Here is a 17,331-nt window from a genome sequence, read left to right as displayed (position 1 = left end):
TGAGTGTGGTCTCTCAAAACAGTGAGAAACGGGCTTGTCTTACAATGGCTGTAATTCTAAAACTACCTGTAGGGTGATTGGATAAAAAGGAGGCGTGTAACAGTATAAGCCAGCTCCCTTTTTTTCCTGCTTTGCTTGATAAACCCCGCTGGCACAGAACACCCCAAAAAATCCAGCACACTGGAAGATAGGTAGGTGGATAGATAGATATGGTGGGTTTTTTTTCTTTTTAAGAAAACTATGAGCAGAGTATCATTTTGGATTGTTAGCAAATGCTTTAATCAAAGCACTTTGTGTTAATCCCAAACTGAGACAGATGGGAGGGGAAAACCTTTCTGAGTCTCTTTGTTAACCAGCATGGTTCATACAGCGGTGGTTGCTATAATGCATTCTCATGCTCATTTTAGAGCACAGTGGAAAGTGCGCAGCGTTTTCTGGAGAGGTTCCAGCCTGGAAAATGGAACATCCAATATAACCAGCTTACCCTAAAGGTGCCTGTTCCAAGGTAATGCTTTCAAATGAAGCCACTGGCAGTATTCATGCAGTATAGCATTCACTTCTGTTCCCAAGCTTTGTGTAATATGGGGCATACATGTATGTAGACTGTAGCTGGCATTGAAGTTTGGAGAGAAGTAGAGAGAAAGCACTGTGAGGCCTTCCTAAGGGAGCTGAGCTAACCTGCAGTGGTGCTGTGACATATGTTGAAGTGTGGGCTTGGGTCATCCTGATAGTACTAAGGCATAAACATGGACTTCCACAGACTCTTTAGGCCAACTCGATAGTTGCTGATTCAGCAAATAGCGAGACACTTGTATTTTGGAAAATTTTCAGTCCGACATGGCAAAAACCTAGCATCTTGAAGTAGGAGTTGTTGGTGTCAAGTCCCCAAGGAACAGTTGAAAATATACAAAATACCATAAGGGAGCATAACATGCTGCCTACAAAAAGGCATTCTTGGGGTAGGAGGAGGCGGGGGGGAGGTACTGGTGTTTTTGTTTGGTGCATTTTGTTTTTTTTTTAAAAAAAGGCTACTCTGAGGTTGTGTCTGTTCTAAAGTAGCCAATATCAGTGGGATTGATTCATTTAACTAGGAGGGGTTAAATCTTCCCTTTTAAAATATAGATTAGATGTTTGTAGTTTATGCCATCCAGAAGCGGGGAATTTGTGAGACGTCTTTGACTTATAAATTGACCTTGCTCTCTTTCTTTAAGTGATATTGAAATATCGCAGTCTTGCATACCCAAGCCCATTGATCAAGTTGCAAAAGAAGTTGGCCTGCTCCCTGATGAGGTGGAGCTCTACGGCCAAACTAAAGCCAAAGTTCATCTGTCAGCTCTGAAACGTCTGAAGAACCAGCCAGATGGCAAATACATTGTTGTTACTGGGTAGGTACTTCCTTAACTGAGGCATCGCTTACATGATGTCAAGGTGAAAAGAAATTTTATTAGCATGGCTTGTTGTATTGTTTTTTGGTAAGGTGACTGTATGGAGTGCTCTGGATTTTAGTAAATCACCCTGTGAAAATCTAGTGGTTATGAAATAGATTTATCTCTTGTGGCAAATAGTGGGAATGTAGTTTAACATTTCTGTCCTGGAGATGAATTCTTTCGGTCTGCAGGTCAGGGTTATGAAGGGCAGACTGGATTGTAGTCAAAGTTCTCCTAGTCTGGTAGCCTGCCTTCAACAGTAACTAGCAAGTTGTTTCAGAGGAAGGTCTTCGGCAGTTATGTGATAATTTGCCAATCTCATTCCAGTTTCGAACTGATGAAGATTAGCTGAAATATGAGCCAATCCAGAATTTGAATTTGCGTTAACTGCAATCACTGGGTGACTGTTTTATACCTGTAAGTGTTTTGAGTCTCACCCACTGCGAGGGTTTAATTGTGTCTGTTCTGCTTTTTCACTGCAGGATAACTCCTACTCCCCTGGGAGAGGGGAAAAGCACCACTACTGTCGGTCTTGTTCAAGCCTTAGGAGCACACCTTCACCAGAATGTCTTTGCCTGTGTTCGGCAGCCTTCTCAGGGGCCAACCTTTGGTATAAAAGGTATGAGCTGTTCTGTTGCTTACAGTTGGACTAAATGGGGAAAGATGTCATTCAGAGATTTTATTCTGCTACGTTGTAGTTTTACATAATTCTCAGTTACAATTGCATTTCTTTTAAGAAAGAAAAACCTTGGGTAAGTTCTTCAGTGTTGTCTTCAAGTGCTGTGCTGGGATTTAAACTGTGCTGCTTGACAGTAGCTGCCTTCTTAAAGCCATTAAGCAAGCACATGTAATACCACTCTGGGCTAGAGAGACCTTTATTTGCATTATTTGACTATTGTCTCTCTGTAGGTGGAGCTGCAGGTGGTGGCTATTGTCAAGTTATCCCCATGGAAGAGGTAATTCTTTATACAAAGCCTCATTGGACGTATAACTCACAGACCTTGAAGAGATACTGCAGTCAGATAACTTACAAAATCTTTTTTGTTTATGGCCCAGTGTAGCACTACCAAGAACTGGATGCTTCATTTCAGCAAAGCTTTCATTTTTTGGTTAAAAAAAATAAAAAACAAAAAACCAAACATCTTTGGTTGTTTCAGAAGGGTGCCTGCATGGTCAGGGAAATTCATAGAACTGGGAATTCCCAGTTCCTCTGTTCCCTTCCCTTCTCTGCCCCGAATTGCTGTATACCTTTGAGCAAAGTACATCCTGTGCCTCTTTTTCCCAGCACTGAAATGAAGAAGATAATGACTTAATACGTTTTGGAAGCATATTAAGTAGTTCTGTCAGCAGTGGTGGTCACCGACTCTTTCTGTGAGCTATTTTGGTGTACTTGTGTTTTAGATTACTAACATGAAATGGGAAAAGGGAAGTTGGGAATCGGTAATGCCAAGACCTCAGCCTGTGGGGGACTGGCACTGCAGCATATTTCTGACGTGACTTGGCAACAAGTAAAATCCTGTGTCTGGGGGCAGGGAATTGAAAGGCACGTGTAGCACGTGCTCTCATGCTTCTTTCAACTATCAAAGTAATTGCCTGTAGAATTCTACCTTTGTCTCATGCACTATAGATTGACACAGGGCAATCTTAGGAAGAAAAGCAGAAGTGATCAAAGGGGCTGTTCATTCCAATTGATGCAGCAAGTCCATAAAAGATAAAAATGTTAAGGAGGCAGAATATTGATTTTAGGTGCCAAGAACATGTGTGAATGATAGATGTGATAGGAAGAATAATCTCCTCCTCTTTGGGAGTGTTAATAAGATGAGCCAAAATACTTGACTGAGTGCAGCAATGGGAAACAGCCCCACTCTTGGAACCAAACTGGCTGAAAGGACTTTCTTTAAGTATGACCCACGTGGTATAAATACACATAGTTTTGTGGGGGTGTTTTAATCAGTGCATGTCTCATAAAATTGAAGTATCTGGAGTCACTAGTTACAGTAATGACCAACTGTCATTGAAACAGGACAGCTACAGAGGAAAAGGATTGTTTTAACCACACCTTTTATTCCCCTGCCATAATGCAGGTTTGTCACTTAAGCTATATGTCCCAAGCCATTTGTCAATATAGGTACAGTGCAGCCAGATGACTCATGTAGACAAATCCCCTCAAACTATGAGAGAGAACCAAGAAAACTACTAGCAGTGTCACTGTGTAGTACGTGGTCTACAAGTTCTGCCTACGATACTGTGTGTTTGAGTGGTTAGCTTATGCAGAGCTCTGTGCAACCACAGCTCTACTGCTAGCACTACACAAGGTTGCTAGTTTCAATTTAGCTCAGATATCTTTGTGGGAGCAGCAGCAGCTTCAGCTAATGTATGTGTGAAACCTGTTGTGCAAATAATGAGTGGGTCAGAAGGAAGGTGAAGGAGGAGCAATGCAGATGTGCCATACCATGGTCTTCTCAGGTGTCAATGAGCCTGTGACAACTGTTCTTGTGGGGGAAAAAAAAACAAACCTTTTTATTTGGAAGCTTCGTTCTGGAAGTTTGTAAAATGACATAAATGTGGGGGAGGCATTTTTCTGTTTTGAAGAAATTCTTTCCTCTCTTCCCCATACTATACTGAGCAATTTCTCCCCCTCCACCCTCACCCACTTTAACATTGCTATTAATACTTCTCTTTCCATCTGTCTACGATGAATTGAAATAAATGAAAATTACAGCAGGATGAGGTAACTGATATGTTTTATCTCCTCTAGTTTAACCTTCACCTCACCGGTGACATCCATGCTATCACTGCAGCCAACAACCTGGTCGCTGCTGCAGTCGATGCACGTATATTCCATGAGCTAACTCAGACTGACCAGGTACAATCCTCTCTTATGATGTATTTGAGCCCAGCCCACTTTGGCCAAGATGTTTTGGGTGTGCCAGCAGTGCTAATTAACTACCTGTTTCATTCTGCAAGGCTCTCTACAACCGTTTGGTGCCTTCTGTCAATGGTGTTAGGAAGTTCTCAGACATTCAGATCCGAAGACTACAGGTAAGTTCACTGGTTTCGCATTGGTTTCTGGTTCTGTTCCGTTTACTCATCCTTTACATAGGCAGAGCTGGGTTACAGAAACCCTCATGTTGTCCTCTAGGTCATTCTGCTGGCATTTACTTTTTACATAAAGTGTGCAGAAGTGTGGTAGCCCTTCTTACAGCACAGAAAACAGTGAGATGCAGCCCCAAGGGGAAGAATCATTGATGTAACTCTCTTTATCATATGCTGTATGAGTAACAGAGTGGGAAGAGGCAAAGGGATTAGTGCCCTTCATTAACAGTGTCAATTCAGTGTCCTTAAAGCAGTTTAAGAAAGGACCAGAATCGGTCTCTGTACCTCACACCCAGTTACAGCTAGAGATGAATAGTTCCCATGTGACAGCTATAGAGATAATGCAGCACAAAAAAAGGCAATTTATAATATTCAGCAAAAAGAGAACGTAGAGAATTTTTTGTCTTATCCAGATTGAGAAAACAGAGAAAAATGGAAAAAATACCTGTCCCCTACATTGCCCACTCCTCCTCTCTCCAAAAAAGAATTCCCAGTTAGATGAGTAGCCCTGTCATTGAGTGGCAGTCCCTGAGCAGACCACAACTCCTCTGATCCTCAGAAATTAATGTGAGCTAGCATGTGTCCCTGACTTCTGCAAAAATGAGGATTAACGGAGGAATAGTTTTGCGCTGGGCTTGGACCTTCTGGCTAGGAGGACAGCCTGGGGCCTGCTAAGCTCATTCAAAGTACAAACCTGTTTGTACAGTATTCAGGCTGGATCAGTTGCCCATTTGGAAGTCAGCAGCAATAGTCAGACTACTTAGGAAGCTAAAACTCCGATTTATTAATTGGCTATGTCTCAACCATTAGAGAATGTGTGGCTTGCTTCCGCTGCTGAGCAAAGAAGCTATGTCATACTGCTTGGTGTTCCTGACGGACTGCTGAAGGAACTCTACCCTAACCACTCTTATTAACGGTTATTAAATGTCGAGATGTGAACGGGATGCTAATACTCCAGAAAAATGTTTTTGATTGTTTGTTTATTTCTGTTTCTAAATGATGTGCTTGAAGAGGAAGAGAACAGACTTTCTTCTTCCCTGCTGTTCTTCAGGAGAAAAATACGACTTAGCTGTCTAGTTAATTAAAAAAAGCTTGCTTGTTCATAAATCAACTCAATCGTTTTCCTCATTCCTAAGCTTGTGCTTGTATCAGGCTTCTTGAGATAATTCTTCTCTCAATTAAGCAACTTGGCAAACTGCCCATCTTCTCAGTATGTTCAAGATCAGCTTTCTGGGATGCTGACAGCCTTGTGACTGAATTGTTTAATTCCTCCTTTGTGCTGCTTAACCAGCATGCTGAAAGCAGTGTCTTAAATACGTATGGCTGTGTGCAGTGACCCTAGGCAAACTAATGAGAAATGGATGTAAGCATGTGAGACTAACGATTAGAACAAGGCGTGTAAGGAATTGCAGAGCTCGCTCTCTTACTCTTTCTGTAGATGCCTTGCACAAAGCTTGGTGACAACCTGCCCTAATGAGCTCTATTGTTTGCCTTGCCCTTTACTAGCTGGCCAGCAGCAAGCTCTGCTTCCAGATACATGCTGATATGGATCATCTTACATTGTTGTAGGGTGTAGGAGAAGGGGCACCAAAAAGGCAACCCCTCCTTATTTCTGAATTTGCAGGTGCTGCTGCCGAAGGCTCATTGCTCTAGTGAAAGGTTCATTTCTGTGAATCTTTTCATTATACCTTTTTTCTTTTATTTGTCCTGTCTTCCTGTAGAAATTGGGTATTAACAAAACTGATCCTACAGCTTTGACAAAGGAAGAAGTAAACTTATTTGTGAGATTGGACATTGACCCAGGCACCATAACATGGCAAAGAGGTACAAGAGCTATTAAATGAAAGAATTGTTAAGAAACAAAATGTGTGTCAAAAGAAAGGTTTGCAAGTGCAGCGGGAACTGTGGTTCCTGGGAAAATGGGAAAGAGGGCAGGGCTGGCCTCTCCTTCTGAGTGTTTGGTGGGATAGAGGCCTGCAGCTGGGATCCCATTTCTAAAGGGTCTGACGCAGGGGCTTGAATCTGCTCTGAATTCACAAAGATTAAGACTTCACTAATTGGTGCAAGTTTGTGTTTCTGGATTTGTCAGTCACTGAGAGAGTTGAGTTTGGCAACTGTAACCAACAGCCTTTTTACCTGACTGAGAAAGCTCTGTGAGCAAGGAGAGGGTTCTGCTCTGGGATTAAACTCAGTTTTAATCTGCCAACTTGCTCTGTTGGGGAGTGACAGCAAATAAAGGTCAGATTTTTAAAAGGTTTTTAAAGATACCTGAAGGTAAGATCAGTTTCTGGTCTGGCAGATTTAATATTTCACTAGCAAAAGAAATTTCAAATATGGACATTTTTTCCTGATTTAGATCCCGAGAGTATTGCTTTTTCTTCTTTTTATTAAAACACAGTGTGAAATGTATTCTCCAAAATTTGCTTCATAACCTGTAATGGGGCTAAAGTAGTCTGCCTCATGGGAAATATTTTATAAAATACTTAGAATTTTTCAAACATATAGTAAGAAACAGCAAATTTAAGCCAGTATTTGATAGTTTGTATTTCCAAGGTAATTTGAGTTAATGGGGCTGTGTGAAACTAGTCTCACTAAAATGGTAGAATCTGACCATTTTATCACATAACTTACAAAATGATAGTTTTTTCTTTGGGGTTGTAATAATTTCCTGATTTCACATTGACTAATGATGGTGAAAAAGCAATTGGAATAATACTAGCAGCTCTGCTTTTCAGAGAGGCTTTGGACTGGTGGTTAATGCACGGGAAGGGAGGTAGCCTCCCTCTGGATGCAGTGCAGGGTCTGCATGTGGCTGTGAGTATCTTAACTTTGTTGCAGTTCAGTTTTGGGGAAGAATCACACTGAGTAGCACTCACCATTCTTTAGGAGAGGATGGTATCTCAAACTGCTATTCTCTCTTCCTAGGTGATCTAACTGAGTGTTTGTAATAGGGCATAGATATGACTTATGACTTGCAACATGACTTCTCATCTTTCTCTCTGCATTCCTTGCAGTACTGGATACAAATGACAGGTTCCTTAGGAAAATCACTATTGGACAGTCTCCAACAGAAAAAGGCTTCTCACGAATGGTAATTGTTCCCTTTTCTTGCATGTTTTAAAAAGTATTTTGAAAAATGTGGTACTAAAGCAAGTTTCTGTAACTCCAGATATTTCCATCTTTTACCAGTACCTTGTTAAAGAGAAAGCAGAGAGTCCCTTCAACCAAGCAGTTAAATTTGCTACCAGTGCAGTGTTTAGTTCTATTGTCTGTTCCCTCCTTCCCTGTTCTCTCCTGAATGTTGGCTTCCCAAACTGGGATGACTGTGGCATGATAACAGTGGTACAAAAGTGCCCTCTGTAAATGTGATGCATGGCAATGGCTAATCTTCACCACTGCAGATGCTTTGGGTGGGATGTATCTGGCCAAAACTAGACACAATATCCGAGTTTGAAGTCTAGATTCATTATATAATCAATAGAGTAAAATAGGCAATCTATGCTGTGACTCCTCTCATCCCTTAAGTAACTGTCAAATTAATAGTTCAAATGAATTGTGCTCAGAAAAGCCTCTTGCTATTGACTTGAAATGTCCCTAGAGTTCTTAGCTTTGATGGAGGTGTCTGCATTATGTCAGATGAATTCTACCCTTCATTTCCTATAGAATCTGATTTTTTTGTTGTTGTTGTCATTTACTGTACTGTTTAGTGATAGTCAGATGAGTTAGTAAGCTCAGTCTTCAAAAATATAATTTGTTAGTGTTAGGCATTCTTACATGAATCACTAATGTACGTGCCAGGGGAGAGTCATGTAATAGCAATGGAATAAGTAGTTTTTACTTAATTTTACAGAAAAAAAATCCAGTTTAAAATGGCCAAATTAAATGAAGTATGTTCTGAGAGTAATGCTTTGGATTTCGTTTGTATGTCTGTATTTTTTTTTATTTCTTTTTATGATGGTGATGATTAGCCTTGTTTCAAGAATTTAACGGAGGTAAGAAGTGTTGCTAGGGAATCTTGATGAGTTCACATTCTTTATTCATCTCTTGCAGGCTCAGTTTGACATCACGGTGAGCAGTGAAATCATGGCCGTTCTAGCACTCTCTGATGGGTTGGATGATATGAAAAAGCGACTGGGCAGAATGGTGGTAGCTTCTAGCAAGAGAGGAGAACCAGTTACAGCAGATGACCTTGTAAGAGAGTCATTCAGTTCTTAAATGCTTTTTCCTATTACTTCTGAAGGTCCTTGGATTGAAAAGCATAGAGACAGTTCTGTACAGAGAAGACCTTAGCATATAGAAGATCAAAGATGAAATCTTAGCCCCTGGAATTAATGAGTTTTTTACTTCAGTGTGGCTAGCACCTTACCCAGAGACTGTGTGTGTGTGTGCATGTGACCTGGGCATGGATAAAGGGTCCTGTGTGATGTGCTGTGTGTCAAGTTGAAGCTAGCACCATACGAATTAATGGGGAAATACATGGTGGCTTCTAGGTAAAAAGCATATTTACGAATCGGAAGAACTCAAAATGCATCCTGCTGGCCATCCTGTTTCTCAGGCTCCCTGGAGTGAGGAAAACATTGAGCAGGAACAAAGCCTCATGCAATTTTAATTACAGATGATGAAATATCTTATTCTGGGAGGCTGTGAATGCTATAAAAGCCAAACTCTTTGCAAAAAGTGCAATGTCTCCGTAAGGCAGCCTTTGACGAGGGACACAAATCCTCTATTTCCATGGCATGAAATGCTGAATGTAGTAGCACTGGTGATGTCTACTGCCAGTACGTAAAGCAGTCCTAAGCAGCAGTTGCAAGCTGCAGCCCTGTCTTGCAGCTGTCCATACAATAATTATTACTACAGTTCTTGGCATGTTTGTGGAGTGTGTCAACTAGCACTCTCACAAATGGTGCTTCAGCATGGTTTCAGGGGAATAGCCTGTGCCCCAGACACTTCTTCCAATAAATGTTTTGAAGATGGCAACCCTGTTTGGAGACAGGAAGGGAACTGAGCCCTGTATGTGAACTGTGCCCTGCCACTTGGCCTCGAGACAGAACAGGCTCAGGACTGTTGCACTAGCCAATAGAGATATGATATTGGTGCTTACTGCTGTCCTGTATAGTAGGTATTTCACAGCCTGCTTTGCAAAAGACAAGAGTGTTACAAATTTGCATGATGTGGTGTCAATGAGGTTTGTCTTGCATTTTCTGAATGAACATTTCCAGTGGGATAGAAGAATCCGCAGGGTGGGTATCCTGACCTGTGTTTCCAGCAAGGTGGGACACAGCACTAAGGCTTACCTAGCTCTTGCTATCTTGATGTGGGTGTTTTTGTTTTCTTGTGTGTTTGGGGGGCTTTTTTAGTTTGTTCTACTTCCTCCCAGGATAAACCTAAGCAACGGTAGATCAGCAGTGTGGCCTGACTCTGGCCTTGCAGGACAAGGGCTAGACTGGGAACCATTTATCTGTAAATGTTCTTATGTGAGACATTTGTTGGGAATGAGGGCGGGCACGTGCCAAAGTTCCATAGGCAGCTTTGAGATTTTAATTCCTACTGCTAGCATGCTGCCAGTTTAACCTTAAGTACCTGAGTTAAACCCTGCTCTGGAAAACAAGAGTCTCTCCTGCCTGCCCATCAGCAGTGGAGGCAGATCGTGCTTGGGTAGGGAGTTGCTTTGAGTTTTATGTAGAGTCCAGGTGACAGAAGTCTTTCATCTCAAGATTTTTTTACTTTTTTTTTTTAATCTAATTATATTTAATTTTGTCCATTGCAACTGCAGAATGGAGGATGGTATCAGACCTGTCCAACAGGTTCTCTTGAATGTTATATGTTTGCACTGATGGCAGCCATTGGCTTGCATCGTTAGGACTGTGTTACATACTCCTCATGCAGGCAGAAACGTGGTGATTGCAGAGACCAGACTGACACAATAAGATGTCTGGGTCCTTCTGCTGTGATATAATCAGTCATGAGTGTGCTACCAGGAAGCATGAAGAAACTGGGAAGAAATGTGGAATCAAAAACTGACTACAGGTTTTTAGAGATGGGATGTATTGAAGTGCCATTGAGTGACACAGGCCTGAAATGTCGCCATGGAAATGTTGCTCTGTAGTTTTCATTATTCTGGAGATGACTGAAGTTTAAAGCTTATCCATTAAATGTTAAATAAGCTTTCATGTGGCAAGATTGAAACTAATGAAACAAAGCAGTGAATATCTTTTAAAAAAAATCTTTCATATAATTGAGTGCTGCAATCCAATTGAAATTAAAAGGGAAGAAAAAGAAATCATGGTTCAAGGTTTTCATAACTGCTGTGAATGTTTGGCTCAGTACCCATGATAGCAATTCTAGTTACTTTTACAAGTGCTGGGTGACAACCGGTTTGGTTTCCACTGGACTGTGTCAGTCACAAGGATGACCAAACCCGCATTTTCTTTTCCCAAAGCAGATGTGGATGAAATCACAAGCTTTCACTTTGCAGGAAGCAGAATTGCAGCAGGGTATTATTGCTCCATCTTGGAGAAAATGTGGGCTCCAGTATTTGCCTTTCATGATGTCAGCCTGGTCTTTCTCACGAGCACAGAGGTTCACTTTAAAAGTTATTTCCGCACAAGAGACTTGGGCAGGATGTAGCAGCTTGTTATGACATTTTAAGGCCAGTACGTGGAGCCTAGTTGCTGAAATGAGGAAGGAAAAAAGTCCAAGACAAATCTACCTGCAAAACCTAAGAACACTGCTTTGTGCCACTGAATGGGCTACAGTAAACCATATGTACCTAAGGGTTACTCTCGCTGCTATTGTTTACTAACCTTGTTATAGCATTGAAACAGCAATTGTTCTTTATGCCTTCACTACAAAGTGATGGCCAAGCAAGGTCACAACCAAGAGGCTGCCGCCAGCAGAAATCACAGATCCTCTTACAAGAATGTAAAGGTCATTATTCTGCTTTGCCCTGGTTAGAGTTAGTTATATCTAGAGCAACTGCTGGTTCTGGTCCTGAAAGCTCACCAGGACAAAAGCAGAGCCTTGACACTGCATAGGAACTGTCTCAAGGTCTCGGTACATCTGGAAACTGATTGCCCTTTTTTTTTCTTTTAGGGAGTGACTGGTGCTCTGGCTGTCTTGATGAAAGATGCTGTTAAACCAAACCTCATGCAGACACTAGAGGTGAGCACAGATGATTTGCTGTACCTGCATTCTTAGAGCCAAGAAGCAACCGGTTTAGTTCACTCATCACAATCGGCATGGGATTACTTGGCTTAGAGTTGGAGATTTATTGTGGTTTCCTACCTAAGGTTCAGGGCTAGGGGAGAAGGCTAGCTTCTTTCTAGGTCTGCCATTGGCATGTGGGATGACCCCGAGGAAATGCAGTAAACTTTGCCGTGTCTCTGTTCTGTTGTCTTTAATGCCAGGAGGTGTTTTGGGAATCTAAATGGTGTGGATGCAGGAGAATGGCAAAGAGTTCCTGGGATTTAGCCATCCTTCTCCTAAGCGGATTAATATCTCCACTTGTGCAGATTATTATAATCCTGTTTGCCCTGTAGTCTGTATTACAGATAACAAATGTTTGATCAGGAGGCTTTAAGATCTGTCTTCTAAAAGAGTTTTTCTTTACCTTCAAGTACTGTAGTACTTAGCAAATCTGCGGCATTTCAGGAGCTAAATTGTACCATCTGATTTTCTTTTTCTCTCCCACACCCCCCCTTTTCTAGGGAACACCAGTGTTTGTTCATGCTGGACCTTTTGCCAATATTGCACATGGAAATTCTTCAGTGTTGGCAGACAAAATAGCACTGAAGCTTGTGGGTAAAGACGGATTTGTTGGTAAGTGTGTGGGGTGGTTTTTTGTTTGCTTTTTGTTTGTTTGTTTTGCAGGGAGGGATCTGCCTTTTTTTGTTGCGACTGTCTTTGGTTTTTTTGTCTTGGAAGAAGCTTCTGATTTATATAATCAGAGCATGATTTCTCCAGCCAGCAACCTCTCACAAGCTTCTTTTCTTTTAATTCCTACTCTAGTTACAGAAGCAGGATTTGGTGCAGACATAGGCATGGAGAAATTCTTTAATATTAAGTGCCGCTATTCCGGTCTCCGGCCTCATGTGGTGGTGTTGGTTGCTACTGTCCGAGCTCTGAAAATGCATGGAGGAGGGCCTGCAGTAAGTACTAGGCAAGGTTTTCTTTAGGCTTGAGGGGATGTTACTGTTCTGATCCACTCACTTAAAGCCCTGTAGGGTTTGATCTGTTTGTAATTGTCTTGAGATTTGCAGTTGTAAAAGGAATCCATATGTCCCTGTTGCTTGTAAGCTGCTTTTTTACACGTACATTGCTGCTTGTTTTATTGTCCTAATGAAGTGCGTGTATGCTGGGGTACTTGTGATACTACCACAGTCATTTGTTGTATTGTGAGTGCATCTTGCAGTCTTTTATTCTTCCTTTTTTTTTTTTTTCTTAGAAAAAAGGATCAGCCTGGAGTAGAATGTTGTAACTTGATGCCATTTAATAAGAATCAAGCACAATTTGCTGTCGTGGATAAAAACCTTGTGGAGTTCCATGTTTTTTCTTTTTTTTTCTTTTTTTTTTCCCAGGTCACTGCTGGGGTACCTTTACCAAAGGAGTACATGGAAGAGGTAACCTTCTTCAGCTGTTGTGACAGTTGACCAATTAACTGCGGTCATGATGCGATATTGTCATGCAGTGCATGCCTGGATAGCTAGTGTGTCATCTCTTTAGCTGCCAGGGAAATGCTTCCTCATACAACCTGTAATGTTCAGGGGTTTTTTTGGTGTGGGGTTTTTGTGTTGTTTTTTTTTAATGATGTTACTTTGGCTCTGCTCTTTCAAGCATTTATTGTACTTGACCTAGCCAGTATTCAGAGCCTTTTCGTTTCTCCTGAGCTTGTGCAACTGTCTGTGCACTCAATTTTTCATAGTAATATCTACTCTGTGTCCCCTGACCCTCTCAGTATGGAGTAATTGCTTGGCTGAAATATTGTCTCTGAAAATATTCAGAGTGCCTCTCTAATTACTCTCTTCTTAGCAGCAGCAGGTTTTGTTTTTATTCCCCCCTCCTCCTTTGCAGGCAGAGAGGAAAGTGAACTAAAGTCTCAGCTTCTATCCTTGTGCCTTGAATGGTTGTGTACACTTGGCTAATTGGTATGGCTCTCTACATTGCTGCAGCTTTTTCACTTATGGAGCTTCTGTATGGATTATTCTTTGCATAGGAAGGGATGAAATGTCTGGATTTCCATGAATAGTCTCTGATGCTGCAAAACGTAAATATGTGTAAACTGAAAGCTGTTGCCACAGACTTCAAACAAGTGTCGTGAAATTCACTGCTAATGATATTTAATACATAAAAAGGAATGTGTCAGAGAAGAAACTGAGGCTTTACTGTGAGGAGTTAATGAGCATGGGTATTAACTTACTAAGAATAACAGAAAAATGATAAAAAGTAATTTCTCTTACCTTGGCTTGGCAGCTGAAACCAGTGATCATTAGAAGTAGTCATTCCTTTTCCTGTCTTCCATCCAAGAGCATGCACTGGTCTGGACTGTTCAGAAAGCAGCACTGGGGATTTGCCTTTGTTGTTTCATTCCCATTTTGACATTTTTATCATTAGCTGTGGACGTAGTGGATTTGGAACCAAAGTTTCACTGCCCCTGATAAAACATGCTTTTTGCTTGCTGTCTTCTTTACAGAATCTTCAACTGTTGGCAAAAGGCTGTAGTAACCTAAACAAACAAATCCAAAATGCACGGATGTTTGGTGTCCCAGTAGTAGTGGCTGTCAATGCTTTCAAGTAAGTGAGCTGGGACATAGAAGTCATGCATGGGAATAAAATTGTGGCACTTTATATGCTATGTTTAACACAAACTCTTGTTTTCAGTACTGTCAATGTACTGTTTTGCAGCATTTTGCATTGTTGGAAGATGCTGAATAAATAGGGGAGCTCTGCTTAGTCATTTCAAATGCATTGCTTAGTTTAAATTAGCTTAGGATTTTACAATCGGTGACTATTACCTGCCATCACTTAGACCCTGACTATCCAAATTACTGTGGACAAAAGGTGTCTGTGACTATGTGGAATCTAAGCTTATAATAGATGGTGAGGTGCCTGTGCTGTCGACCACACTGTTCAGTGGTCTGCTGTATGGAATAGTTGTGTCCCTCTAAGAAGCATTTTGGGCTCTGCACGTTGTACTGCACAGGAAATAGAATCTGTGTGTGGTCTTTTTATGCAAGCAGAAGGGCTTTGAACTGGTGTGTTAAAGCTGATGCCAGCTAAGGATTCTTCATCTGAAGTAAATGCATATTGGCTGATTTAGAGCAGTTACAGTTTTTAGCTTGTTGTGTGCACATGAGATAGATATAGATAGATAGATAGATATAGCTAGCTAGCTAGATATATCACCTCTAAATCAGCAATACTAACACCTTTTTGAGTTTGCTTCTGAAAACAGGAGTTGCATTGCCGATACAGGACAGATACGACAGGAAGTCTGGAACGCTGCTCTGTCAGTAGTCATGGGTTTCTGCATGTAGTTCCAGAGCTACCTGTTGCTGTCTGTTCCTCTGTGGAGTAGCTTCCTTCACCAAGGTGGAGAAGGCTGTGGTGGATAGCCCCTCAGCAGCTTCCTCATGGCCGGATTCTGTAATTTCTTTAGACAGCTTTTGGATGTTGTCAACAAGAGCGAAAAATGGTTAGAACAAACAGTTAATTTACTGTGTGTGCATTCTGGTACAAATGCACGAACTTTTCTCCTTGCAGAACAGATACAAAGGCTGAACTGGCCCTTGTAGTACAACTGGCAAAGGAAGCGGGAGCGTTCGAAGCTGTGGAGTGCACTCACTGGGCAGAGGGAGGTAAAGGAGCGGTTGCACTGGCCCAAGCTGTTCAGAGAGCATCGCAGACACCCAGCAACTTCAGGTTCCTCTATAATGTGGAGGTAAGAACTTGCAGTATTACAGAGCTACTTTGTAAGGTGGAGATTAGTTGGTTTCACTTGCTTAAGTTGCTGAAGGCTGTCTGGAAGGCTGCTCTGAGAAACTGAGAAATGTTATGTTTTAGAACATAACACTTATTCCACCAGTCTCAAAGACCTAGTTACTCCATTCTTGTTCTTTTGATTACCAAGTGAAATATTGTTTACTTTTGACACTGAAGGATGCTGCTGTGACTCTGCTAGAAATGACAAACAGGTTTCTACCATGGCACCCATGTTCCAGGGTAGGGGGAAGTTTACTTGAACTTGAGGCATGCATTCCTGTCAGCATGGACTGGAACAAGCCTGACCAAACCTGTTACCTTACCACGGAGTTTCTGGGTGCGCTTGTTGCTCAGAATGGGAATCTATACAACAGGCTATGGAACGGAACTTGTCCATTTTTAACTTTTTTTCTTCTCTGCAAGTAAGGCTTATGGAGTCACACTACAAGTCAGGGTGGAAGAGTATGTGTGTGTATTTCTAATAACTTCGTACTTAGGCAGATTTGACAGATGACTTGGAGGCAATGAATCATAGAATACCAGCTTGGAAGGGACCTCAAGGATCATCTGGTCCAACCTTTCTTGGCAAAAGCACTGTCTAGACAAGATGGCATGGCACCCTGTCCAGCCAAATCTTAAGTGTCCCATGTTGGGGAATCCACCACTTCCCTGGGGAGATTATGCCAATGGCTGATTGTTCTCCTTGTGAAAAATTTTCTTCTTGTGTCCAATCGGAATCTCCCCAGGAGTAACTTGTACCCATTACCCCTCATCTTTTCCATGAAGTCACTGTTAGTTCCCAGGTTATGGCCTGAATCCTCCTTTAATAGCAAGCACCTATTCAAGAACCTAATGAGGTACAGAGCTATGTCATTATATCTATTTTAGCTCTTTAACAGATGCTTTCAACTTTTCTTCTTTAACCTGTTTTATTTGTGCTTTTATTTAACCATTAACTTGTATTCCCTCAGATTATTTTTGTCTGCTTTTTGACTTAGACTTGAGAAACAATAAAGATGTCTCTTGCAGCAGGGGTAAGAAATAACTGTTTTGTATCTTTTTGTTTCTGACTGTAGTAAACTAGCTTTGCCCTCTTACCAAGAGAAACAACTGCAACAAGATAAATGAAACCTGTTCTGAAAACCCTCAAATTACTGTATAGCTATGTTCTACAGCAAATGGGAATAGCTCTTGTATCTGCAGGTGGGCGCTGCACAGCACTTATGAAGGATTGTGAAGCTGCTGTGATGTTACGGCTCTTTGCAGTTTGGCCACACTGACTTGCCTGTCTCTTTTTTTTTTTTTTCCTAGCTCCCCGTTATAGACAAGATCAGGCTTATTGCGCAGCAGATCTATGGGGCAAGTGACATTGAGCTACTTCCAGAAGCACAGGAGAAAGTCACCATGTACACTAAGCAAGTGAGTTTTCCACATCACCTGATAGCAGTGGTGCTTTTCATTTAAAATGTTCATATTGAACAGTGGTGTTCAAACTGTGTGTGAAGGGAATCATCACTCAAATCATGTCCTTGTGCAGGACTCACTGGGTGCTGCTATGGCAGAGGAAGAGAAGGTGGTATGGGGAGGGAGAAACTGGCCCTGGGTTCTAGTGGAGAAGACAGAACTCATCTGGCCCAGTAGCCCATCTATGATAGTGTATGGGGAGAGAAGAGCAGGAGGATTCAGTGATCTTTCTCAACTGTACTCTCCAATCCTTCAGAAATTTGGGAATTAGGGAACTGCAAGTGGTCAGACCGGTGCTAAATAGTCTCTGATAATTTTTTTTTAAGCTTGTTCCACTGAGTTGTCTAATCAGTTTTTGAACCCATAT

General features: G+C 41.6%; 1 protein-coding gene across 1 annotated transcript in view; it reads left to right on the top strand.

Annotated features, from left to right (window-relative positions):
• MTHFD1 (methylenetetrahydrofolate dehydrogenase (NADP+ dependent) 1, methenyltetrahydrofolate cyclohydrolase, formyltetrahydrofolate synthetase) overlaps positions 1-17,331 on the top strand; it is a 37,273-nt gene that overhangs the window by 13,657 nt on the left and 6,285 nt on the right. The window contains exons 11-26 of the mRNA XM_009332746.1: positions 408-505; positions 1,212-1,385; positions 1,910-2,046; positions 2,337-2,383; positions 4,186-4,293; positions 4,395-4,469; positions 6,245-6,347; positions 7,538-7,614; positions 8,574-8,714; positions 11,616-11,684; positions 12,230-12,341; positions 12,531-12,670; positions 13,100-13,141; positions 14,212-14,312; positions 15,282-15,459; positions 16,812-16,919. Of these exons, the coding sequence (XP_009331021.1) occupies positions 408-505; positions 1,212-1,385; positions 1,910-2,046; positions 2,337-2,383; positions 4,186-4,293; positions 4,395-4,469; positions 6,245-6,347; positions 7,538-7,614; positions 8,574-8,714; positions 11,616-11,684; positions 12,230-12,341; positions 12,531-12,670; positions 13,100-13,141; positions 14,212-14,312; positions 15,282-15,459; positions 16,812-16,919 (1,710 nt within the window). The remainder of the gene's footprint in view (positions 1-407; positions 506-1,211; positions 1,386-1,909; positions 2,047-2,336; positions 2,384-4,185; positions 4,294-4,394; positions 4,470-6,244; positions 6,348-7,537; positions 7,615-8,573; positions 8,715-11,615; positions 11,685-12,229; positions 12,342-12,530; positions 12,671-13,099; positions 13,142-14,211; positions 14,313-15,281; positions 15,460-16,811; positions 16,920-17,331) is intronic.

Source organism: Pygoscelis adeliae, unplaced genomic scaffold (genome assembly GCF_000699105.1).
Source record: "Pygoscelis adeliae isolate BGI_AS28 unplaced genomic scaffold, ASM69910v1 Scaffold179, whole genome shotgun sequence".
In the NCBI taxonomy this organism is placed as follows: Eukaryota; Metazoa; Chordata; class Aves; order Sphenisciformes; family Spheniscidae; genus Pygoscelis; species Pygoscelis adeliae.
This window is presented reverse-complemented; position numbering and strand designations above follow the sequence as displayed.